At 36.4% G+C, this 27027-nt stretch overlaps 1 protein-coding gene across 1 annotated transcript in view; it reads left to right on the top strand.

The window, feature by feature from the left end:
* The window catches only part of ADGRV1 (adhesion G protein-coupled receptor V1), a gene marked incomplete at its 5' end in the record, with an annotated part of 258760 nt that overhangs the window by 79934 nt on the left and 151799 nt on the right, over positions 1-27027 (top strand). The window contains 24 exons of the mRNA XM_082075144.1: positions 665-920; positions 2550-2758; positions 3447-3620; positions 4020-4202; positions 4973-5152; positions 5774-5938; positions 7256-7373; positions 7924-8047; positions 9190-9328; positions 9448-9633; positions 9947-10179; positions 10673-10821; positions 10922-11120; positions 11628-11847; positions 13004-13243; positions 13895-14044; positions 14887-15360; positions 16135-16278; positions 17523-17694; positions 18079-18214; positions 19799-20646; positions 21599-21716; positions 22590-22761; positions 25102-25344. Of these exons, the coding sequence (XP_081931270.1) occupies positions 665-920; positions 2550-2758; positions 3447-3620; positions 4020-4202; positions 4973-5152; positions 5774-5938; positions 7256-7373; positions 7924-8047; positions 9190-9328; positions 9448-9633; positions 9947-10179; positions 10673-10821; positions 10922-11120; positions 11628-11847; positions 13004-13243; positions 13895-14044; positions 14887-15360; positions 16135-16278; positions 17523-17694; positions 18079-18214; positions 19799-20646; positions 21599-21716; positions 22590-22761; positions 25102-25344 (5232 nt within the window). The remainder of the gene's footprint in view (positions 1-664; positions 921-2549; positions 2759-3446; positions 3621-4019; positions 4203-4972; positions 5153-5773; positions 5939-7255; positions 7374-7923; positions 8048-9189; positions 9329-9447; positions 9634-9946; positions 10180-10672; positions 10822-10921; positions 11121-11627; positions 11848-13003; positions 13244-13894; positions 14045-14886; positions 15361-16134; positions 16279-17522; positions 17695-18078; positions 18215-19798; positions 20647-21598; positions 21717-22589; positions 22762-25101; positions 25345-27027) is intronic.

Here is a 27027-nt window from a genome sequence, read left to right as displayed (position 1 = left end):
TCATTATCCTGCTCTACTTGGTGCCTGTCAGGCCACACGTGGAACATTGTTCAGTTTTGGTCGCCACTGTACAAAGAAGCTGTGGCCGGGCTGGAGAGGGTCCAGAGAAGGGCCACAAAGATGATCTATGGACCGGGAAGCTGCCACAGGAGGAAAGGCTGAGAGAACTGGGCTTGTTCAGCCTTGAGAAAAGAGGCTTAGGGGAGAGCTCAGCACCGTGTTCCAGTATTTAAATAGAGTATTTACAAGGAGTCCCATGGAAAAGATGAGGGGCAAAGGGTACAATTTACTCCTGGGAAGACTCTGGTAGGATGCAAGAGGGAAATTTTTCACAATGAGAACAGTCAGCCACTGGAATAATGTCCCCATTGTTCAACATTGGACACGTTTACGATTCAGCTGGGCAGGTGATGGGCCGGCTTGTCTAGACAGGGCTTTTGCAAGAAAGGTCGGACCAGATGATCCTGTGCTTCCTTCCAACCTGGCATTCTATATTTCTGTGATTATATTTTATAGATATATGTATGCATGCATGTTATTTATATGTGTCCGTGTGTGTGTAAATTTTTTTTAATTGATAGAGTTGTACAGAATAAAGCAGATGGTACAACAGCATTGCGAAGAAGTTTGACTATTTTTGTTTTCCCTTCCTCTAAAACTTTAGATTACGTTTTCGGAAGGTCAGGCCCTGTCCACAATCACCCTGACCATTCTGGCGGACAGCGTTGCAGAGCTTTCGGAGACGGTGGAAATCACACTGACCCATGTTACTACCATGGGTGTTCAGGACAGCACAAAAGGAGCCGTCATCGATCCCCAAAGGGCGAGGGCTGTACTTACCATTTTACCCAGCGACTCTCCACACGGTGTGATTGGGTGGCATATGGAGTCTCTCTTTGTTAAAGTCACAGAGCCAGAAGGTAAATCTGTTTCTTGATTTTTAGTGGAAAAAAAAGTTTTTTCAAATTCAGCGTTGTTTAAGCTATAATAATTTTTATACATATATAATATATAACATATATATATGCATTTTTTTAATTTAAATTTGTAGCATAAATATCCTTTAAAATATGTAACTGTTTTTTCATTACATTTTATGCTGTATTTCATGCTGCATACATCAACATTATCCAGTCATTTTTTTTTTTTTAGGAGCTAAGTTATTAATTTCTTGTCATCTTGCATTGCAGATCACTAATATGTAAAATACTTCTATTTAAGCAAAAAGCTGAACTTGCCCATTTAATGGGATTAACATACTGTTTAAAGTAATTTACACAGTAAGACTTTCCTCATGAACTGGCTCAAAGAGGGAAGCATCTTCATCTGTGAGATAGGGGAAGGTAGGAAGCAGTGCAAACACAAATTCCATTTCAAGGAAACCAAATTGGAGTTTTTTTCTTTTTGCCAGCTGTTTGGTTGATTGGGTCATGTCAGTTTTCCCTCCATGCACCACATGAGATTGTAAATGATGGACCATGGACCTCCCAGCTGGTTGTTCTGGCGTTTTCTCCAGCCAGATTGTTTTCCAGCAGCTGCCTAATGGGCTATTCGTACTTCAAGAACCCACTTGAAATTTCCCGGCAATTTAAAATTCTCTGCAAATTAACAGATAAAATTTATGAAAAGTACTTTTTTTTTTTTTCACCAGATTATTATTGCAGATAAAACCTTCTCCCCAGTTCTATTTTAACGTGAATTAGTGTTGTCCATTTCTTTACGGACTGAAAGTGTTGTGAAAGGATGCTGTTGGTTCCTTACATATACCCACACATGCACATTATAAACATTTATACTTCGAAGTTTGGATTCAAGGCATGTTCTTAGGTTTCATTTATTGCACATTTTTCCAATCTTTAAAGTTTGTATTTTTAATGAGTTATATACAGGTACTAAGTGTGAAGTAGTATCTAGTTAATACAAGTGACAGGAACTAGTCTGAAGTACAAAGCCTGTTGCTTTTTATATGTTTATATTTCTCCAGTCTATTAGCCAAATGCTGCTTGGTGGTTTATTGGAAAAAAATTGCAAACCTGCTTTTCCAGAATGGATCTGAGCCTGACTGATGCAAGTGTATCTCGTTCTCTTCAACATTTGGGTTAAGGAAATGTAAAATTTACAGCAAGAGTGACTATCTCCGATGGTGCTTTGTGTATTAATCAATAGTAATCCCATAGGCATGTAAAGGCAAAATAATGAGCTGGGAGTGCTGAAGGAAAACTGAACAAAGATGGCAATGTTTGTGTAGCAAACTGCTACACAGTTTGTGTAGCACACATTTAAAAATGTAAATATTCTGCATTTTTCCGTCTTTCTAGATCCAGTTTTAAAATGGTTTCCAGATGTACTCACTACATGTTCTCACCATTCATATGTGCTCATTTACCTGACTCATTGAATTATCCAAGTATTGTTGTGTTGCTAAGCAGGACTGAAGTGGGCTCTAGCGAGCAGCTCCAGCGCAATTAGGTGAGCGGAAAATAAAGCAGGGCAAGAGTTAAAACAACCATGATTTGGTTTTTTTTTTTATTTTCTGCTCCTTGTTATAGGGCAAGTGAACTCGACCGCTCTTAGTTTACAAATTGTTCGAGAACAAGGGTTTGTTGGAGAGGTTGCAGTTCAGCTGAGCACCATGCCTAACTTTGAACTCCCCCTCGCCAATCAAGCAACAGAGAATGAGGATTATATTCTGGAAAAGAAGACAATCGTTATGGCAGAGAACGCAACAGCAACCTCTGTTGTAGTCACTATTTTGCCTGTGAGTAGTCTAACAACAGCTCTACCTAATAATGTCTTTTAAGGAACAGGAAAGTGGTACCATTTCTATACCAGAAATAGCAATTAGCATTCTAGAAATGGCTAAGGTGGGATTCTTGCCTTTTCAGATGGTTTTATATTAGTAAGAATTGTAGCCATCTCTTTCAAAAGAATTGAAGTACTTATTATTGAGAATGAACAAAATTCTCTGTTTTGCTGTAGTCCCCAAATTAACTTATAATAATCACAAAGAAAAAAGCAATTACTTTAAAAATACTTACTTTATATACCTCTTAATAGATTTGTTTTGTAGTTCAGGAAATCTTATTTTCTTGCCAGAAATATGTGTATTCTTTCAATATGTTCAGAATGAAGATACTGCTTTACAAGTTCTGGAATAGTTTCTGAAATCTACCTACCTTTCTTATAGGTAGGGGAAAAAAGTGGCAGCCAGCAATATTTTCCACCCCTCTTACAGATCTGGAATCTGGCTGCCAACTTCAGTTTCTAAAACTCAGCACAAGTCCTCGCTTTCACCTTTCTCATGGTGTGAAGCAAGGGATTGGTCGCATGGTCCCAAATACTGGGAATTTTTGAACAGTAAGCAACCCGCAGATAGCGTTCTGGATATATTATAATTTAGAGTGTTTTTTTTATTAAATATGTGACATTTTAAAATTCCTTTGCAGGACAATATTCCAGAATTACAAGAAGGATTTATAATCAATATTACTGATGTTCAGCTGGTCGATTCTCGCACTGGAGGGCAGCCAAGTGTGAAGAGGCTTGGGTTGGAAATAGCTGAAATAACAATTGAAGAAAATGATGATGCCAGAGGAGTATTTAGTTTCAACATTACAAAGGTAAGTAAGTCTGAATGAAAAGTATTTAAAATAGCATTACAGCAAAAGAGCTTGTGTTTTCAGATCAATTTTGATAGTATTGTAATAAACTTTATGACAGTAAATTGTATTGGATAAAAAGGCTAGAAGCCAGACAAACAATGCCTTCTTAAAAGGTTCTACACAATTAAGATGTGGAATTTATTAGGAATCTGAAAGTGCTGAAACTAGTGTCAGAATATTCTGAAAGAGATGTCAGAATGTCATCCCATCCAAACTTTTGCTCATAGCAAGGTCAATGCTAAATTCGGACCAGTTTATAACTGATTATGTAGTTCTTCATTTATTTGACATGCAAGTCAGAAGAAAAGAAGAGAAAAGGTTCCTGTGACATTCAGCTCTTTCTTCTTGAATTTACAGGATATAACTGGAGCTGTTGCTGGTTATGAGGTACCACCACCACAAAATATACTGAAACTTCCAGTTGTTCGACAGGCAGGGAGATTTGGGTCAGCAACACTCTTCTGGGAAGCCATTCCTTCAACTGCCACCTTTGAGGACTTCACACCATCATTTGGAAACCTGACGTTCGCAGATGGGCAGGTATGCACTTGCTGACATTTTCCTGTTTCTGGGTTACTAGTTTAAGAGTTTCTCATGTTTTCTTCCCGCAGAATTTGCATCTTTTCATTGAAAAAAAAAATATTTATGGCCTTACGTATGTGAACGATGCTCCTGACTGCAGTTTTTTAACACGGAGAAGCAGAATATTCATAAACATTGACTGGACAGGGTTGCATGCTTTTTGTACCTCCATAAGTGGGATGTAATTTCTAATAATAAAGCCTGTTACTCTAGAAATTTTAACGTAATGTCTTCTCTACAAATACTCAGACTAAGCCTGTATGTTCCCTTAGTTACATTCTACATATAAACATTACATTCTACATATAGACATTTAAATTTTATGATCCCCTGACAATACCTGGTGTACACCAGGGGGGTTAATTTCAAGTGGTCTTTGGAAAATAGAAAGTCATACTTTGTCAGCAGAATTTTGGCTAAAGTACAATATTGTCTACCTGCGCATGCTGCTGAGTACAAGAAGTCTGCTGTGTTTTATGTAGAAGATTTATGTTGATGAACTAAAAAACCATTCTTGAAATTTTGTTATATTATTTTCAATATGCAAGTATTGTAAGAAATAAGCACAACAAATAATGTGTGTTTATCTATTATTAGATGAATTTTACCTGTTTCACATTTCAATTTTTTTCAAACAATTCATGGAATATTATAAATAAAATTGTGTTGCTCTGGTTTTGTTTGATTGTTTTGGTTTTGTTTTGTTTTGTTTTTAACAATTTCTGCAGGCTACAGGAGAAATAGAAATTACAGTCATAGATGACAGTGAAGTTGAATCCCTTGAGATATTCAAGATTGCCCTGGTGAGGGTAACAGGTGGTGCAAGACTTGGGGATGACACCCTGGTAACTGTCGTCATTCCACCAAATGATTCCCCTGTTGGAGTATTTGGGTTTGAAGAAAAGAATGTGAGTACGATTTGGATTTTCTGCAAAATCTGGGTATTAGGTTTGTGCCATTAGCACACAGACAATTTTGTTGTGCCTTCATTGCAGTGGAAGACGTGACTCTTCCATTGAAAGGCATGTTAGTGCCTGTCTTCATGTAGCTGAGTAGGATGGTAACAACGATGACAGTGCTGCAGCATAAATGTAGATTTCTGCATGATTCAGTTCAGTATGCTAACAATTCAGGGCATCCTGAGTAGGATTTTTACTAGTCTGTTGAATATTAAAATGCTTTCGTAATAATCTGTATTACTGAAAGTAAAGTTTGGAAAGAAATCATGAAACATATCTCATCTTAGTTCTTGTCAGTGAATGATTCTTCTGCTCTCCATGTTGCTGGTGCTGTGCCTGCGTGTGACTCATTGTCTGTAATTGTTTTGAATCACAGGGCATACAAAAATAACTCGAGTGACTAATCTTTGCTAGCAAAATTCGACACATTCGTTACGTCTGTTATCTTCCTGTTGATTTTTGCTCTCGTCCTTATTTTACATGGGCATTGATAATGTTTTTTGTTGTTGTTTATAAGTCAGTATTAATGCCTTTTGCTGCAGCCTTTCCTACATCCTCCTTCTTCATCAGGTAACAGTGAAGGAGCCTCAGGCACCTGATGACTCCGCTGCAGTTGCGTTGCTCACGGTGAGTCGGAGTCAGGGAGGACGAGGAGCAGTTAAAGTATTGTGGATTCTCGAGGAAGCTGCCAGATATGATCTGACCCCTCTGAACGGTACCCTCCACTTCAGTGAGGTATTTCTGATGTTGCAGTAAATCATTTGCTGCTAGGTTTAGAAACTCTGTCTTCTTCTTATGTGTGTTTGCATGGTTGTTGCTATGTGTTCATAAAAGTAGGGGCTTACTAAGTATTAGAACACCAGAAAAAGGCCAGTTTGGACTGGTGGGGATAGCAGTATGCATTTTTTTTCCAAACAGAAGAAGAAAGCTGACATGCTTTTTTAAGGCAGCATAATGTAATCATCAGGAAGACAGGCTCTTCAGATCTGAGTTGTTTTTACAATTGAGAAAGAGGAACAAAAATGTACTGAACGTGAAGAATAATTACAGAAACACTTATACCATTGCAGTATCAGTTGGTTGAAAGAGAAAATTGATATTGAAAGTGTGAGAAGGATAAATTAATGCTCAAAACATGCGTATTTTATAAAATAAATATAATACCCAAGTAACTTTCAAACTGGACACTGTTATTTGATTTGTCTTTCATTTTAGGTTAGTGATCTGCAGTAAGAGCCTTTTAAAATATTGGGTATTGTCAAGATACTGTTGTTATCCTAATATCAGTCTTTTACAGTCTACTCAAATACTTAACGAAGAACAGTGTTTTAAGATAAAGCAGAATCTATTCTGTCTATACAAGCCTATTTTCCATCAAACAAATAGGCATACCAGTTGTTTCTTTTGTTTTTAATCAGCTGGAAAAGCTCATTAAAAGACCAGCAGTGTTTGGCAAAATTTTGCTATCATTTTGCTATCCTTTCTCTACTGATAGTTCTGGACATTGTTTTTTTCTTCTTGAATTCCTTATATATGCATGCAGGTAAGAATGCAAGTATGTAAGTATGGTGTACTAAAGTAATACAATGTGTACCTGCTTTTTCCCTCTATTCTAAGTGTTTACTACTGCTCACTGACAAAAATGTGGGTTAGATGGCAATTTGCTATGACCTAATATATCTGGTCTTAATAATTTTAATCCTTAGAATGTGAGTATTCTATTGGATATGCACATTCTGACATAAAAGATTCTGTGTATGAAGTTTCCTCTAAGTTGAAAACTTCTATGTGGCTATAGTTTAAAAGTAATTTCAATTGCTATTCACTTGAAAATAGCTAGGGTATTTTTGAGCTGGCACAAAATATTTTAGAGGCAGTTTTTACTACATTTCAGCCAAATGTCATATTTAAAAAATATTACAGAATGTATCTACCATATGCATGCTCAACACTTGATTTGTTAAAGAAAAAAACTTTTTTTTATAATGTCATATTTTGTTTAGTGTCACTTAATGTGTGTATGTGTTATCTTCTGGTCTTTATGTGACACAGACTGAATCCCAGAAGGTGATTGTTTTGAACGCGGTACAAGATGGTTTGCTGGAGGGGAATGAATCATTTACCATTCAGCTGGTTTCTACTGGTGATGCGGAGATATCCCCTATACATGGTAAAGAATTAACCCATTGCATTCTACTTTGAGACATTTCATACGAGAATTCCAATATGTCTGTTCATATTATTTTAGACTGCAATTCTTATATACTTTGTGTGCAGCTAGTTGGTAGCAGTTTTGACTGTCAGTATTTTTCCCTAAGTTTTTTCCTTATCTGAAGAAATCAAAGAGAATTTTAGATCATATTTTTTCTGTCTAAATCAAGTGTTGGTGTAGACTTTTGTGTTCAGATAATCAACATTGTCTGTAAAGAATTGTTTAACAGAAACAAGCAGAAACCAAAACCAGGTTCAGACCTGTAAGAATCATAGAATAATTTCATTTGTAAGAGACCATCTAGGGGGGCCATCTTGTTGAATTGCCTTCACAATTAGATCAGGTCACTGAATGCCTTGTCTACTGAAATTCTGAATATCTCCAAGGTTGGGGATTCCATGGGCTCTCTGGGAAGCTGGTGCTTAACCATTTGTGTCACAAAACATGCTAAAAAAATACCTCACTAGTTAGTTTTGTTTTACCATGAGAAGCTTTGTTCTCTTCATAGGTGTTGCAACCATCATTATTGTGGGTGATGAAGGAGCTTCTGGGGTGGTTGGGATAGCACATTCATCCCAACATGTTCTGATTGGAGAACCTTCAGGAAATTATAATGGGACTGCTCTTATTAGGTGAGTACATCACTCATTTATCCAAAACAGCTCTGTTTCAAAAGCTATGAGGCTCCACATTTGGCAAGAATTAATTGAATGCTGCATTTCATTATCACTTCTAAAATCATAAGTATTTTTAAAATTAGATGCTTGTTTTTTAAGAAGGGCAGAACATACTACGTAGGTATCTTTTCAATATTGCTGAGGAGCTTTAAATATGTCTTCAAATTATTTACAACATTGATGCATTAAAGGAAAGAGGATTCTAATCAAAGGAATAGGGGAAGGCAGTCAATTATATTTGAAGATGCTTTGTGATTTTCAGGATTCAGTTCAGGATTGGTGCTTGAACTGAAATTCGGTACACTGTTATGATGATCAGCATAGCCAAAGCAGCAATGGGTCTTAGTTGAAACAAGATGCAATTATTTCACTGCATTCAGTCAGCTGAAAACGAGATGAAGAAATCACAATGTTACTATACCTTCTAACAGAATTGGAGAAAAAGGATTACAACACTTTCCCTTAGTGAAACAGCAAATATAAGCAAGAAAACAGATTCTCATGCTGCCCTGAGAATCCCAACAGACAAAGGGATGGTTTGTTTTGTGCAGCACCAGTTTAGAACATGTAGTAGATCATGATATAGACAATTTCTTGCCATGCTTCAGTTCACCGAGAATGTCATGAGTAGGATTAGCCTCTAGGTTTTCAGACAAGCAGCACACAGAACATTTCTCAAGTGATCTCATAGTATTATTCTCGTATCTTTCTGCCTTAAAAACCAAATTACCTCTGGGCGCTACCCATAAGTCCCATTTCCCTTCTGTTTTGCATGTCTATTTCCTGAAAAGCAGAAAGACAGCTCAGTTTTCAGCCGCCAACTTTGGGCTGTATGCACAAAGAAACTGTAAAGTGCTCTGGGTAAAAATACAGCTCAAGATGCCTCCCAACACGGGGAAGTAAATCAGAACTGCAGACATGTTATTGCTCTGAAGAGGTTATGGTAAAGATCTTAATAGTGACTTAATAGATTAAAATTCAAGCTTCACAGTGCTGATAACATTTCTTCCATGCACAACAATATCTATGCTTTATATCTCTGGATTTGGTATCAAATATTAAAGGTAGAAGATTAAATCTGTGTTTGCGTTCTGCAGCCTGACACGTGGCCCAGGGATTTTTGGTGAAATCATAATATATTGGAATATAACACCCCCTCATCACACAGAATTTATTGAGACATCGGGGACCTTGACAATGCGAGACAGGCAGTCTGCAGCAGTGGTTCTAATACAGGTACAAGAGATTTTACACCAGTAGCTATTTTAGGTTCTTCCTTTTATTTAGCCAGCATCTTGATTAGAAATTAGTTATACCTCTCTACCTGGAAATGGTTAATTGGTTCTTCTCCCTAGGCTGTCGATGATAACCGTCCTGAGGAGAAGCATTACTACACATTTGAATTAACTGGAATCACTGATGGAGGACTCATAAATGAATCTAGCAGCACAGCAAATATTACCATGGCTGCCAGTGATTTTCCATATGGAGAGTTTACATTTTCACGAGAAATATTGCTGACAACAGAAGAAGAAAAATGGGTATATGGTTAAAATTCCTTCTTACGTAAAATATTGATAGATATCAATATTGTTGGTAGATTTATACTTAACTTTAGAAAAAAAAAAAAAGTCAGAGATTTATTCTGCATTTATCGTAGCACAGTCCATCTGGTGCTTTTGGTGTTTTTAATACTCTGAGAAAGATGCCTGTCTGTTAAATTATGTGTATTCTGCACGTACTAGAGCAAATTGTTACCTGACAGAACGGTTGAAAAGGTGCCTATAGAACAGTCTCAGAACGGTAACAGAAAAGCAAAGCCATTTTTTAAAGCAAATGTCCTCTCTCCCTCAGGTTAACATCACTGTTTTGCGTTCAAGGGGATCCTATGGCAAAGTGCGTCTTTGCTTCCAGATAATAAATGGGACTGCAGAGGAGGGAGCTGATTTCACCCCCACAGTAAGGGAACTGTTATTTGAACCACATGAGGAGAGTAGAATGATTTCGGTTGAAATTCATGATGACGACTTTCCTGAGGGTCCTGAAGACTTTTCAGTGATGATTACTAAAGTGGAACTCCAAGGAAGGTAAAGATAAAATTAATTATAAGATAAAATTAATTAAAAGCAGGAGATCAAACTGTATTTGGAATCTGATCTACCTGCATAAAGTCACCGCTGGATTTCAGGTGTTTTACTGTAAAATTTCATATGGCAGCTATAATAGTAATAATAATACAAATTGGATGTATGGGAATCCAAATTCTTTCAACATTAATTTGAAGATTTTGCTGATTAAGATTTATTAAAGCTGAAAGTCCATACATTACATAGAAGTTGTCAAATCACATGAAACTCAAATAAGAAGATAAAACATGAAAGAAAAAGTGAAAGATCCACATTTCTGTGAATAAACTACCAGTTTTGCATATACAGTTTGAAAAAGTTTGACCAAAAATCTTCAGTGGTAACTGTCAGAAAATAAAAGTATTTGTGGTAATTGAAAATTGTCATACTTGCATTACAATACTTTTGCAAGATTTTTTTTTTAATGTAATATTCCTTTTTATGTTCTTGCAAGTGGATTTGATTTTACCATAAAGGAAAATGGTCTACAGATAGATCAACCCCCAGTAATAGGAAATATCTCCACAGTACGAGTCACTATAGCAAAAAGTGATAATGCAGAAGGCATCATAGAATTTGATCCACAGTATATCCTTCTACAGGGTAAGTTTACCAGAAGTTTTCACTATGGTTTAGATGATAAGCCCGTGGCTCTCTCACAAATTTTGAAATAAAATAACTCTTTTCCCAATTATTCTTGAAGTGGAAGAGGACGCTGGATTAATCATGATTCCTGTTGTGAGAAAGCGTGGAACGTATGGCGATGTAACAGCTGATTTCCTTTCTCGAAGTATTTCTGCACTTCTGAACATTGACTACATCATCCATAATGATTCTGTCATTTTTTATCATGGCCAGAACCAGACTTTTATCTATATCTCTATCATAGATGATGAAGAAAGGTAATTATTTTTTTCAGATATTTATTCACTAATCTACTTCTGAGAAACCGTTTTTTAGCATGTGCAGTATGCCTATCTGTAGAGTTTGAATTGAAAAAGCAAATTTCTGCAGCCCTGAAATATTTAAAGGGAGGGAAAAGAAGCTGTTATTAGAGTTTCATAGTGCCCGTTAAATTTTATGCAAACAACTACATTCTTTTTACCTAGATTATCAGAAATTTTGGGTGTTAATAGTACTGCTGTGAATAATAAAATATTTTGCTGATTTTTTTTTTTTTATATTTAGCACATGGTTGGAAAATAAAACAATATCTTTATTTCAGATATCACCATTCTCTGCAAATGGGAGGAATCTTCTGCTGTATGCTTACAGAGATGACTTCTGTATATCTTTAAACAGATCCAGCTGGATGCATGGTTGAATGACAAATCATAATTTTAATTTTTTGTTCTTGTGTGTCTCAGAACGTCTTTTTTTCTGTTTTTTTTTTTTTTTTTTCCATGCAGCGAATTTGCAGAGCAATTTGAAATCCAGCTGACGGGAGCCACTGGTGGAGCAGCCCTTGGGCTCCATCTACTGAGCCAGGTCACCATTGCCAAAAGCGACTCCCCCCAGGGCATCATCCGATTTCTCAACCAGAGTCGAATTACTCTTCCCAACCCCGATACACCGACAACAGTGTCGCTGGTGCTGGAAAGGACAGGAAAATTGTTTGGGGAGACACAGGTGGGCCCTGGTTCTCAAAAACTGAATGTTTTCCAGTGACAAGGCCAAAAATCTTCTTTTTTTGCCGTCAGGGGCTTCCTTGTGACTGATTTCTAATGGGATAGTTGCAGCTTTTCATTAAGCGTCAATTCTGTATAGTTGCAGAAGAACAGAAAATATTGTTACTTTTTTGATCTTCTCTTTCTTCTCCTTGCTTTTCTCCTTTTATTGTGGTCTGGTGTACTTTATTTGAACTATCTCCCAATCCCATTGAAAATATAGTTAATTTCATGCACCACCACTAATTTAATTTAACTCAGTTGAATTACTTCCTGAAGCTGGTCAATTTATTTTTATTTTCAGTAAATTGTTTACTATGAGTCCTCTAGATTTTTTTTAGTCTGTACGTATCACTGCCAAAGTGAAAGTATAAATATGAGCCAAGATAAGGCTTCCACAGTCTGGGCAAATGATTGGAAAATTGGCATTAAAGGCCATGAGCTACTGCTGTCCTCATGTAAAAATTGCCGTGGTCTTCTTTGACTGTTCCTAGAAGTCATTGAAGAAAACTGAAAAACAATTAAGTGTCAAAATAATAATTTTAAGATGCTGAATATGACCCCTTCAAAAACAATCTAATTTGTGGGAAATTTTGAAAATATTCTAGCTTTTAATCGGCCTGAGGAAGTGTGAATCGTGATTTGAGGCATTAAAAACTCCTATTGCAGAAAATATTTGTCATTTTCAGTCTTGATATCACACTTCCCAGGGAATGTTTCTGGTCAGGATATTTATTTGGTGAGCTTTTCAAAATAAATTGTGAAAGGACGAGAAAAGGAAACTGGCCCGTGCATTTCCTGTTACGTGCTACAGAAACCTCAGTTTATTTTCTTTTCTGTAACTAATATCTAGAATTTAATAAAATGGCATTGTGGCTAACTATCACTTCAGAATTTCTATTTTTAATGTTTATTTTTCTCAAAAGGATTATATATTTTCCCACATATAATCAATTAGTAATATTTTGTGTTCTGTAAAAAAGAGCACATATTTAAATGTAGCTTGCTAGCAGATGCAAGAATTTTTATGTCACTTGTGTTACTCTGTCACTTCCCCCGACTTGGGAGGCAGTTATAATATGTCACCACTGTAAATCTGAAACTGGTATCTTCCACAGATTAATTGGGACATCTTGGGACCCAATTCAGAAGAGGTTTTATCTCCCCTGAATAGTGACATTGGTGACCCTGTGAACGGATCATTCTATTTTGGAGAAGGGGAAGGAGGGCTGAGAACTATTAATCTACAAATCCATCCTCATGAAGAAGTTGAAGTTCAGGAGATCTTCATTATTAGGCTGAGCCTTATGAAAGGTGAAGCAGAACTAGATCCTAAGGCAAACAGCATTACACTAATAGTAAGTCATTATTGCTTTTCTTTCTCCTGAGATCTCTGTTATTGGTATTTATCCTGCAAAGCTTTAAAGGGTAATCATAATGATTGAATAGCTTGTCATTTGCCTCTTTTTTTTTTGCCTCCCCTACTACATGGGGAGGTCGTGGTCAATGGGGCAGAGTCCAGTTGAGGCCTGTATCTAGTGCAGTGCCTCAAGGGTCAGTACTGGGGCCGGTATTATTCAATATATTCATCAATTACTTGGATGAGGGAATAGAGTGACTGTCAGCAAGTTTGCTGATGACACCAAGCTGGGAGGAGTGGTGACACTGGAAGCTGTGCTGCCATCAGAGACCTGGACAGGCTGGAGAGCTGGGCAGGGAGAAATTTAATGAAATATAACAAGGGCAAGTGTAGAGTCTTGAATCTGGGCAGGAACAACCCCAGGTTCCAGTGTAAGTTGGGGAATTAGAAAGCAGACTCTCTCAGACTCTCTTCTAAATACTGATGTACTCTTGAGTCTCCTTAAGAGGAGAAAACTCAATAGGAAGAACTAATTGATACATTCCCTATAGCATCTAGCAATGAAAATCTCAATGTTTCAAACAAGAATACTATTCACTTTACGTTTCTGATTTTTTAATTTTTTTTTTATTCAATTACTTCCTTACAGATACAGAAGTTTGGTGATCCCAATGGAATTGTACAGTTTGCTCCTGAATCATTAACTGAGAAAAACTTCACAGAACCCTCTGCAGTGGAAGGGCCACAAAGTATTACACTGTTTGTCAGACGAATCCAGGGCACCATGGGAAACATAACGGTATTCTCACTCTCTTCCTAATCAACATTATAATCTGAAATAATCCTCTGTATCAATGCATGGAGGGAGATCTTATTCTGTGCCTTTCAATTGCGTATTTCTCAAATTTTGAAATGTCGCCTTTTAGACTGAGTTTAGCAAGGGCTCAGCTCTAGTAGTTGTGGTTTGTAGAGTCAGATTCAGTCTCCCCTGGTCAGTGAAAAGACCAGAAAAACAGCACTGGAGTGCTTGTCTTGCTTTCTCTCTCCCTCTGCTCCTGTGCTTTTGATGGGAGAACAGGAGAGACCAGACTTTCATAGTGAGCTTTCTTTGAGATCCTCACAATTTACTCTTTTTCAGCCATATGTAAAGGTAAGAATCAGGCATTTTAGAATCATCACTTACATTGTCTTTACCTAAAGTTGTTTAGAAGTCAGCATTTTCACAAGTACTCATTTATTTAAAAAAAAATAATTAATAAAAACATCTAATGTGTTTAATGAGAACTCTTCACACCTTTCTGTTGTGAGGAATTCTGGAAACTGGAAAAACAGCAAGTATATCTTGGTGTAAAGATAGAAATAATATCAAGAAATTGTTCAGAGATTCCGTATAGTTTTACGTAGGTGTCCAGAAGATATACGAAGGTAATCTTTGCATTCACAGTACTGCTGGAAGAACAACACACCACTTTGTAAGATAGTCTATGTGCTTCTTTCTATGCATACTTAAACAAATTTTTATTTTACCCATTTAAACCCAAACTATTCCATATGCAATCTATACTGAATCATGAATGTGAAAGCTTCCGACTCTGTGGGTAATATTGCCTTCATTTTGTGCATTTTCTAAATAAATTTCAGGTTTACTGGGAAATACGTAGTGAATCTGACATCACAGGTGACTTTCTTAGGACAGAGGGATCTGTTGTCATTGCTGACCAGCAGAGCACAGCTGAGATAATCATCTACCTGCTACCTGATGATGTTCCAGAACTGGATGAGAACTATGTGGTGCAGCTGATTTCAGTAGAAGGTGGAGCAGAATTAGACCAAGAGAAAAGAATTTTGGAAATCAATGTGTTTGCAAATGATGACCCCTATGGAGTGTTCGCCCTGTACTCTGACCAGCAGTCAGTACTCGTAGAGAGGAACCTGGATCGGTATGTTCAGATCAATGTAACTCGGCATGCTGGGGCATTTGGAGAAGCAATTGTTGAGTACCATATCACATCTCATTATGAAGAAGCACTAATTGAGCCTGAGAATGAGGTGGGATACCTCACAATAAAAGATGGTGCCAGCTTTGGAGTGAAAAGAGTGCCAATAAGCAACCAGGTCTGTATTATCCTTTTAAGTCATGTGGTATCTATTGTTTCCATTTGTGTTCGTCACAATACAAATGTGCTGGAATAAGATACTAAACTCTCGATACTGTCCACTGTCAAGAAGCAGAAAAGAGAGTTCTGGTATAATGAATTTCCCATTTATGGACTAGAACTGGGTTCAAATATCACATTTTCAGGTAATAACTGCAAAATCACTCTATGCATGTGTTCAAATATCCAGTGTTTCCTTCCATCATTGCTTTGTGCTACTATCAGTTCAATATTTTGTTATTTTATGTATTCAAATATTCTTTCAATTTCTCTTTTGCATTGTAAATAGTGATGTGTCAGTACTGACTCATGAAGCAGCAGATAAATTTACCTGCATTTCCCTGTGTTCCCTGGTTGTTTACTATTATTATTATTACAGTCTTACATCCACACTTACATCCTTTTACATTTGTCTTGCATCTTATTAATCCTAAGAGTTAAAATCAAGCTGAGACCCACTCTGTTAGATACAATTCATTAAAATGGCAATACTTGCTCTATAAACTCATCTTTCAATTAACTGCTGGTAAATTACACTCACAATATAGCTGTTTTAACTGTGTGTCTTTATAGAAAGATAATCAACAAAACACTTGACTTGAGAACACTGCTTTTTTCATGCAAACAACAAAATCTGCTGATTTTTCTGCCACTTAACTCTTTGAACTGGTGGTTATCATGTTTTCAGTGGAATTACATTTCCACCATTTTAATTGCATTCTTCCTCTCAAAGGTGTTTATTTTACTGGGCTTGAATTTTACCCTGGAACTGACTAACGTAAGCCTGGTTGGGACAAGTGCCAAGGATGTGCCTAAAATATTAGGAAAAGCGAAGTCAGCCATTCTGCTTGTTCCTGAGGAAGCTGCCAATTCACAGGTCAGTAGACTGACTGCAGTGTAATTTTCTACCGCAGAAGGAAGGTACGCTTCACTACAAAAGGCAGCCGCTATAAGAATTCAGTTTGCTCCTTAAGGTTTTCATCATTGCAACCAATTTAATGACCGACAAGACTGTTCCGGTTATTACTTGTACTGTATATTGTCTTTTCTCTGATACAAATTCATATAGAGATGTGTAAATGCAGTCTGAAAAGGTCTCTTCATCTATAAAATGTAAATAGCGTAAATATTATGATTTATTTATACTTTTGTTTACATGAAATGGAAGTTCTGAGACTTAGAGGAAAATAGCTAATGCTGGACAATGTTATTCCTTTAAGTACAGCAGCCCCAAAGTAGATAAGAGCATGCATGCAGTATCATGTGCAAGAAGAGGTGGAGGTCATGCTGGGTTTTAATGCAGTTGACAGTATCTTTGGCTAATCACTGAGTGGGGAATTTTCCATTTGTCTGCTTTGTATGAGACAGAAAAAATTTAATATACCTGTTCCAATATGGTATATGTGCTACAGTTCCCTTTTTATGTGGCAAGCAAAGACAACAGCATGCTGAGTTTTTATCTCTTAAATTTTATTGAAGTTTTTATGTAATGATTTTAATTCTCTTGACACACTGTTTTGTCTTTCAATTTGTAATTGAACTTAATTCAAATTCTGTAAACATTGTTTACTACCATACATCCACTTATAATTTTAGAACGTGTGAATTATTTTTTCATTCCCATTTTTTGGTCAAAGAAAGAAAAGTACATCATACTACCATGAATGTTTTTGTGAACAATGTTATGTGACAACAATTTACTTTCACTGGATAGACAAATAATACTTTATTTTAGACCTGTGTGTATCTGTATGGTACCACAGCCATTGCATGTGAGCATTAAGGGCAGGTTGGTTTGTTTTCCTTTTGAATGACAGACACAAAATACTATATTCAGTGTTTTCAGTACCAAAATGTCATTCATACTGGTTCCTTTTTTCCCTGATATCTAATTCTCAAAAGTCTAAGATTTAGAAATGTTGAAGAGTTGTGAAGAAAGCATGTATATATATATATATATATATATGTACACAAGCATATATAGACATGTACATACATATATTTATATGCATGTGTAACTACTGTTAAGATGCCTACCTTACAAAATATAGTACTCTTTCATATATGTTATTGTCCACTTTTATTCCATTTTCTATAACAAAATCCACTATGTTTCCACAGGTTGGCTTTGAATCTGTGATTTTACGACTTACAGACATTATAGCAGGGACAGGCCAGGCTGTCATCACCAGAAAAGGAGTTTATGGCTCTGTCATCGTGAGCTGGATCTCAGGATACCCACCAGACCTGATCACTGACTTTGCTCCGTCAGGCAATATTACTCCTCTGTTTGGTGAGTAACAGTCTGAGGAAACAGCTACGAAAGCTGCATAAGTGATGATACCACCTTTTAGTTATATATACCTCTGTATGCTTTCTCTATTAATAAAGAGTCATTAGATTGAAATTGTGTGGTCTAATTTTTATCTATAAGGGATGTGTTCATTTTATAAGAAAAAAAACCCTTAAACTTCATAGATACATGTCTGGGAGGCAGGCACGATGCTGTGGACATGAAGGACAGCTTCATATAGGAAAGACCCTTATCCAGTTTTCTTCTTCCTAAATGGAGTGGAATTGTGATTGAAGTCTGTACTTTAGCGCATTCCCAGATAAAAAGAGGATTCCTATTGGATTGTTTTGACTTTTGCTCTCTCTCACTCTCTCTTTCCTTCAGGTACTGTTGCATTTTTCTCTGGTGAGCAAAGTAAAGTAATTTCATTTCAGGCCACTCCAAGCCTAAATAAATGTGAGTCATTTGCCATCACTTTAACAGCAGCGCACAGCAATGTGTCTGGTGGGGCTCGCCTGAGGTAAGGAAGTTACTTGTATTTTTGAGTCGCACCAATGCCATAAGAATTATGACCGGTGTACAGATACAAAACTTATACAAATCCCTGTTGTTGTTATTATTATAGGCAGCTAGTAACTTGTAGTCCATTCTTTCATAAATTTGTATATCTTGTCTCAGGTGAGAACAAAGTGATCTAGATCTGACCTGTTCAGAACTGAGGCTTTTATCCAACTCCAATCTATTTTATAGGTGCCTAGAATAACGGGCACAGTCAAGAAAATGAAGATCAACAGTTTTAGCCGGGAAGCTGAAGACTGAAAGCAACTCTTAACAGTTTTCATTAGTGTCCCTAAAAATCCATATTTAGAAGGTCTTACATAACAAATTATTTATAATAAAAATAAAACAAGAAATGTTCTGAAAATACCTAATTTATATAAAACCTCCTTTTTATTTTTTAAAAAACAAAACCATTACATTTAATGTAGTTTTCCATCTCAGATAAGTTATCTATTCTTCAAACTATTTTATTTTCATTCATCCTTAACCATTGATAGCTAGAAGTGGTACAAAAAGCATGGACATGGAGTAACACCACGTATGGAGAAAGGTTTTGGCTTCACTGTGTTACAATTACAGCGGCAAATCTGAAGGAAGTCAGGAATGAAATGGATGGATAAATCCTGAGATTGACCCCTTCTCCTGGGCTTGTCTGTCCTGTGGACAGGTGTCCTCAGAGCCCCTATTTACCCTGTGAATCAAATACATTAAGTATATAAGAAAGACCTTTCCTAGAAAACTTAAGATTACATCCCATGGAGAGTAAAGGTGACTTTGAAGAGCTTTTGGCTCCCTTAGTGGTGGAAATGGTCTAGTTTTTTGACCAAAATCACTGTAATTTTAGTGCCATTTGATAGCCTCTAGCATTGAATAATAGGTCAGTTCTGCAGACAGGTATAAGACACAAGATTTAACGAAGACTTTTGCCTCTATGCTTATTTTCTAATAAGAAAGGGATATATTTAATATGAATGAAGGAGAACTTAAGTTTATGTTGATAATAGGGCTCAGATCTGGAAAAAAAATTACTGTGAGGGGCAAGTTAGCATTTCAAAGCCCCACTGTAAGTTTTAAAATAACTTCCTCTCATTCTCTAGCTTCCTGGCTGTAACTGTAGATCTGTTAGGATCTGTCTATCCCTCAGTTTTCCTTTGAAATGGGAAGTTTGTTCTATAGATAAAACTGGTATTACTCGGGGTGGCTGTATTGTAATATATTTTCTTTCATCGTGTCCACAACAGGAAAACATCATACTTTCCTTTGCTTCTCCATTTTCTCAGGAAGACTTTATTTTATTTAAACTTTACTCTGTATCCTGTGCTGATTTGGGTGCATTGCATCTGAGGAGGGCTGTTCGATCCTATTGTTACAAAATCATTTTTCAGGCAATCATGTTACATCTTGCTTTGGTATGGTTGCTATTTCTTCCCTCTGCTATTAGACATTTGTTTAATCCGCTTTCTTGCAGCCGTCATTGATTGTTCACTGGAAATTATTCTGCTTCATATTTCCTCTCTCAACTTTGGTGTCTTTTCTGTTTCAGATCGGGTTTTACAACAGCTGAAATTGAGCCAATGGGGATCTTCCAGTTTGCTCTTAACTCAAGGTCTGTTTCAGTTGAAGAAGATGTTCGGGCAGTCACACTACATGTCCAAAGATTGTTTGGTTTTCAAAGTAATCTCACTAAATTGACATATCAGACCATTCCAGGAAGTGCCAAACCACTAGAGGACTTTGTACCCATCTACAATGGAGAGCTTAATTTTTTACGTTTTCAGACAAACGCTGTGATAGAAATATCAATAATTGATGACTCTGTCTCTGAAATTGAGGAATTTTTTTTTGTAAATTTGACTTCTGTGGAAATTTTGGATGTTCAACCTGTGAATCTTGCCTGGAGTCCACGTCTGAATCCAGCTTTCAGTGTTGCAACAGTTAATATCCTCGCTAATGATATTCTTCATGGAATACTAAGTTTGGGGCCAGAGTTTATTTATGTTGAAGAAGATGCGAACAACAGTACCCCCAACACAGCGATACTTCATATCAGAAGGACCGAGGGCTTTACCGGTGATGTTGAAGTAACCATTAAAACCTTTGGGGGAGTGAGTGCGCAAAGTGGAGCAGATTCATATCCTTTTGGAAACGTTTATGGAAGATCCAACTTCACTTGGGCAATGGAAGGGGAAGATTTCGAGGAACAGTCAGTCTCTTTGACTTTGCTGGATGGACAAAGAGAAAGCAGGCTGTCCATAAAGATTTTTGACGATGATGAGCCTGAAGGACAGGAATTGTTTTATGTTTTCCTCTCAAATCCTGAATATGGAGCTCAGATTGTAGAAGGAAAGGATGAATATGGATTTGCTGCTTTTGCAACAGTAATTATTGCAGGTAATATTATTTCCCCCAGAAAATTAATAACAGTAAATAACTGTATGTTTTCATAGCAATTTTCATGTAAAGATTGGAAATCTATTTGACGATAAGCAGGGTATTCTATTGTGAAATCTTGAGTTTTCCAGAGCAGAGGAAGAATCTAATGTACAAAGCTACTACACATCCCTTAGCAACGTAGCTCAAAATACATTTAGAGATTATGCTTATCTCTGTTCTTGCCCTGTTTTACTCATTAAGGGAAAAGACTAATCTTGAGTAGTTTTTATGTAGATATAGTAGCATTGCAGGCATTTTAGATTTTTATTTTTGCCATTTTGTCACTTTTACATACAATGGGGTTTGTGCAAAGTATCAGTGCATTCAGCATGCACTGGTAAGTAACGCCATTGCTACCTGTGAAGGAGAAATCCTTTAGTAACAAGATTTAATGGGACACTGTGAAGACATTAGCTTCCCCTCATTAAACCTGGATTTTTTTTCCATACACTGCTGTTTTGTCAAAGATGTTTACATTCCCATGAGAACAGTGAAGTATTGTGCAGCTCCATACTTCCACACACTGAATTAAAGATGCAGAAGAAAAGCTGGTGTGACAATTCAGAAAAATTAATGGGTTCAACAACAGTATGAGTGGGAGGAATAAGAAAACTGTCCTTGGAAGCCCATCTTCATCCTGTACCCTACTATATCTGCTTTCAAAAATACTTGTTCTACTGGTTAAAATAAAATTTAGAAATGCCAACATTTAAAGTTCTGGATAACTATGTAGTGTAAATTAAAACCAGAAATATTATAATAAATTTTCTCAAGGTGTCCCCAGATGATACTTTGTAACATTGTTTTGATACCCATTTAAAATTTTTTTTTAGTAGTTTTTCAGATTAAGGTTATAATTTAGTCTCAGCTTAACTTTCTTGCTTACTTTCATGGACTGTTTCCTATATAGGAAGTGATCTCCAGAATGGCATTTTGGGATTTGTTCCAGAAGTACAAAGCGGTCTCGTACTTGATGAAGACTCGGAGAACAGAGAGGTGCTGCTGATTGTCGCAAGGCAACCAAACAGGTGCAGGCAACAGCTGATTCGAATGTGCTTCCCACATGTTGTAAAATGCTGTGTTGTTAACCACAGGAGCTGCTGTTAGTGGAAGAGTTTATCAAAGAGTTTTAAAATAAATCTGCCTTTCAGCTGCTTTAGGAACTTCTCAGAAGTTGATGAACTGGCTTTTACGTTGTGAATGTGATTAGGTCTGTCACTCTACTGTGATAAAGACAGGAAAAACAAGTATTTTCCAACTTACACTATAAGGCTACAAGTGTGAAAGATTTGCTTGAGTTAAAATATTTGCCCTGCTCGAGGTGTAATTCAAATTCTCAGCTCCCTGTGTAATACAATGTAGGTATGAATACTAAAAGAAGGCACCTGAGTGTCAGCACTATGATAATGTTTTCAGTCACACAGACACTATATTTTTTCTAATTAGCACATATATATATATATATATATTGCACATTTATGTGTACTTTTAATCAAATATGCTCAAGTACTCCACGTTCCTTAAACTTAGAGGAAAGACAAATCCTACCTAGTTTTCCAGGCAAACGGTTACTATAGTATTAAGGAAGGTACATGGGCAAATCCCTTCCAAGAACCAGTGTCTCTTATGCAGCTAATGTCATGTTTTCTGAAATAAAAATTGAGAATAATCTAGCTCCGTGTAATTGCTTTATTTTCTTCCTGTGTGATGTTTTTGTGATCTAAACACATGTCAGGTGAAGGAATTTAAATTAAAAAAGAGAAGTTTTCATCTTACAGCAGTTTGTTCCCTGGTGATAAGCTTTGAATAATAACAGAAAACATGTGTTACCTCCGTGGTTTATGTTTCCTAAAACAATAGTGATCTCCTTCAGTACATATATACTCTTGATTTGCTTATAGGGCTTTTGAAGACGTGAAGATCTTTTGGCGTGTGACCTTTAATAAAACAGCTGTTGTCCTTCTGAAGGATGGTGTGAACTTGGAGAATGAACTTGTGTCCGTGGTGGGATCCACTACTTGCATGGCAGGTCAAACGTTGTGCAACATCTCCATTGAACTAAAGCCTGATAATGTAAGTAATTATTACTCATTTGTGTTTAGCCCTGTGGTGTTGAATTGCAGCTTATCAAGGCTGAAAAAACCCTCTGATCTGGAGGAAGTGATGTATGGGACACAGTCTGGAGATGGTAACTTCACATCTGCTCGGCTCCTCTGCAAATACATGTTTATTTACAGGCTTGTGCTGCCTCCATGGTGACTGCTAAAAACTTGGGAAGATGAGTATTTAATTTGAAGAGTAAAATGCAGATCTTTTATAGAACCATAAGAAAAAAGAATGGAGTTATCTCAGTGAGATGTGTATTCATTTGCTGCATTCTTTACCTCCACACAGTAAATTTTTAATCAGTTAAAGGACTTCTTAGGGTGTTTTATAGAAAGCATATCCTGCAACTAATAACACCTCATTCTACAAAAAAAAAACCCTTTTATTGCAACAATTTTTACTGGAAACAAAAGGAAAAAATAATTTTGTTTGAACACCTGGTGCTTAGAACAGTCCCTTAAGAAAGGAAAGATTAATGTTTGTCATTCTTTCAGAGTGAAGAGTTTGAAATTTTCCAATAAACTATCTGAACAGTCAGGCTAGTGGCATAGCTGAGGTCTGGGGAATGGAAAAAAGACAATATGAGAAGGTTTCTACAGTTTTTCTGACTACACTTTAGAAAACAACGCAAGATGTAGGATGTGGGAAACAATTATTTCCCACTAGGGAACTGTGTGCATTCCCTTAGCTCAGAGGGCTATTTTCCTTCTGCATCTTTGGATGTAATTTTTAAATTACAGAGCCAATGAATAAATTATATGCATGAGTGGATCACAGGTGGCCTCGCTGAGCAAACCGGGATTTTGAACCTGTTTATTCCAGAGGAGTGTTATCATTATTTAATGACAGCGTTAGAAACATGCATTTATACCACATGAGGCACAAGCGTGTGCCACTCGAACAGGTGCTAATGGAAGGTTAGTTCCCTGTGGCATTACAGTGAATTTATGCCTGTCATCCATTAGTCAAGATTATTCCATGTAAATAATTACTTGATGACTACTCGATTAAAAATATATGCTGTTTAGCTCCCCCAAATATTCCTTAATTCTTCTTCCAGTTCTTCTTCCATAAAATAGCTTATAAATTAGCAACAAATACATTATGAAATGATGAAGCAATAAATGCATTCAATAAATATTTTACGTTTTTATGGCGTACGGTATGACATCTAGCTTTTAGAAAGTTTTTGCTTGGTCAATTGCACTGACTTCATTTGCTAAGAGCTGGATCCTGCTTTCCTAGAATTACAGTAGGATTTCCAAAAATCCGAACCCGGAGCAAAAATCTATACTTGAAATCATCTTCAATTACCAACTTTTTTGTTGTAATGCTGTTGTCTTGTAAAGAACTATGGGGGGTTTTTTGCTGGTTTGCTGCTTCCTCGGTGCATCTAATAGGTTCAGATGCCATATTTCCAATTATTTATGGAATCCTAGGAATCGGATGTCTATTTCTAAACATGTTATATCTGTAGTGTAGATAGAAAATCAAAGGTAGGGCAACACGTCATAGTGTAATTTAATATTGCTACCTTATTTTCAATAAACAGGCATTCAGTTTGTAGAAATTCCTAGACTAATTCTTTGACATGTGAACGCTGAAATTCAATAGCCTGTATTTCCAGACCAACACAAGATTTCCGTATATTCTAAACCTCACAAAGGCCTACCAGGTAGTATCTGCAGGCTTTGGGATTTTGGATAAATTCAGTTAAACATCCAAACCTGGTTAGTTTTGCTTGTAAAAATATGTGCAAACATGTTAGTGCACAAATACTAAGGCTGTATGTAAAATGCTTTTCAAAACTGTGGTTAGCAGAGTTCAACATTAAAATGCAGTCAATATTAATTGAAGATTCAAAACTGCATACTCACTCTTCTGTGGAGTTTTTTACACAGGTAAGAAGGTGGGTACATGCCTTCTCATAAGGCAAAAATAAAGTGAAAGAGCAAATTCCTTACAAAATGTACAGTTGTGTAAATCCATAATCTGGAAAATTGAGCTCTTAAAGCATTTACCATCTTGTCTTATGGCAAATTTACAGTAACGATACATGTTGTATACAAATAGCTGTTTTATTGCGGTAGAGTCCCATGCAAAAATTTGCGATGTCATTATTGCACGTGGCATTGCTGCAATGTTATTATTTTTAGGATATATTAATACTTCATTGCTCTTACTGCACATTTCAAGAGGCATGCTTATGGTGATAGTATCCATTGTGCATACAAAATAATGCAAACTTTTAAAAACCAAATAATTAGTGGGTCTTATAATGATATGAAAATCATCCCTCCTTTACAGGTACCTGAATTTGAGACGTATTTTTTTGTTGAGCTTTATGCTGTAAGCACAGGAGCTGCATTGAACAGCAGTGCCAGATTTGCTTTTATAACCATCCTTGAAAGCGACGCTCCTCGTGGTTTAGTGTATTTTGCAGTGGGATCTCGTTTTGCTGTGGCTCACAAGAAGACAACTTTAATCAGCCTGCAAGTGCATAGAGATTCTAGTACATCGGTAACCACAGTGGTCAGCTACAGCATGCAGGTAAGGCTTCTATTGCTGTTTTTATAATTTAACTTATTTTTTTGCTAGTAAATCATTGTTCATTCTGTAAAGTAAATCTGGCTGTAATTAGCATTTTTTTTCAGGAAGCAGTCAAGCATTTGCTGGGCCCATATATTCTAATTTTGTTTGTTTTCCACTAGTAAAAAGGCCTTGTTTTCATTGTATTATCAAGAGTGATTTGTTTCATAGTACCTTTCAGTTACCTCAAAGACAACAGGCAGGCAGGCATTAAATACATTTCTTTCTTTGTCCTAAATTTCTTGAAATGCTCCAATTTTTGAGGCTTTTTTCTCTCAAATCAAGTTTTTATTATGTGTATGCCTGTCAAGATTCAGATGCCAACACACTTGCTGTTTTAGGTGAAAAATGTATTAATGCACAGAGCACACTTAGGAAAAGAGAAGGAGCGTTTTCATCAGATTTTATTCCATTTTCTTGAAGTTCTAAACTAAAATTATCTGATTAAAAAATCTCACGTGCTTAAGTCTATTTTACCATCCCCATTCATTTTTTTTGTTATGTTTACAGCTGTAACATCAGACACTTCTAACTTTGGACCCTTTTATCTCTAAATGACTACCTCATTATTAACTGACAGATTATGAAGATTCTCCTTTAGCAGAAGTAACACAACTGAAAAAACATGATTCCTTCCTTGATTTCAATGTCAAGGAACAGGCTGCAAGAGGGGTGTAATTCCATCAACCTTTACAATAAAATGCTTTGCATTCTATTGCTGTATTGGATGCATATTTATTTCAACTGCATGGGATTACGTGATATTTCAATCCATTTATTATAGCTGACCAGTGCTTTTGTTCAACTGCGTGATAACAAATTTTCACATTCTTTCCAGCCAAAAGTTAATTATAATTTAGATGTTAAATGGAGAAGAAATTGCTACTCTCCAGTGTATATTTAGGCTGAAATATAGGGAGCATTTTTTTACCTGTTTCTAATTTTTATATAGCAACACTTCTTCGGATATTTTTAGGTTATGAATGTGCATGACCATACACCAAATTATTGGTGCTATTGGTACCTGTAAAATAAGAAGCTGTGGCAGACAGGAAACAGATGTTTATCTCATTTCTACAAAGGTTTCTTAAACAATGCTCTTGCCACTAGTGCTTTTATTACCACTTATTGCTCCATTTCCTAGTTCTCGATTGGAAGGGGTAAACAAAAGGAAACTTCTTACTGAAATTTGCACAGATTATGTGATTTTGTTCTAGAGCAATTTTGAAAGAGATACACACTGCATTGATTTACTAAGTTCTCTGAACTCAAAAAAATTCTGATTTATTCCATAAGTAAACTTTACTAATTAAAGCTAAATGTTTTCAAAAGAGGCCTAGTATTTCACAAATAAACATCCTTGCTTAATATTCAGTATACAATCAGTTCTTACTAAATTAATAAATACTATTGAATTTGAATAATAGCCCAGAATGTTATTTTCCACTTAAGGAAAGTTTGTTATATTACGAGATATAATACCAGGGTTGTGGCAACTGACAAAACCAGTAAGGATATGAAGAATCTGCAGACCTCATGGAACGTAAAAACAGTGCTACTTCACAGAAAAAAACGAGGCCCTATAGCATTCCTAGATATCTTTACTGGGACTAAAAATATCATGAACTGATATTAATTTGGGCA

The sequence above is a fragment of the Streptopelia decaocto genome (genome assembly GCF_964273445.1).
Source record: "Streptopelia decaocto genome assembly, chromosome: Z".
NCBI lineage: Eukaryota > Metazoa > Chordata > Aves > Columbiformes > Columbidae > Streptopelia > Streptopelia decaocto.
This window is presented reverse-complemented; position numbering and strand designations above follow the sequence as displayed.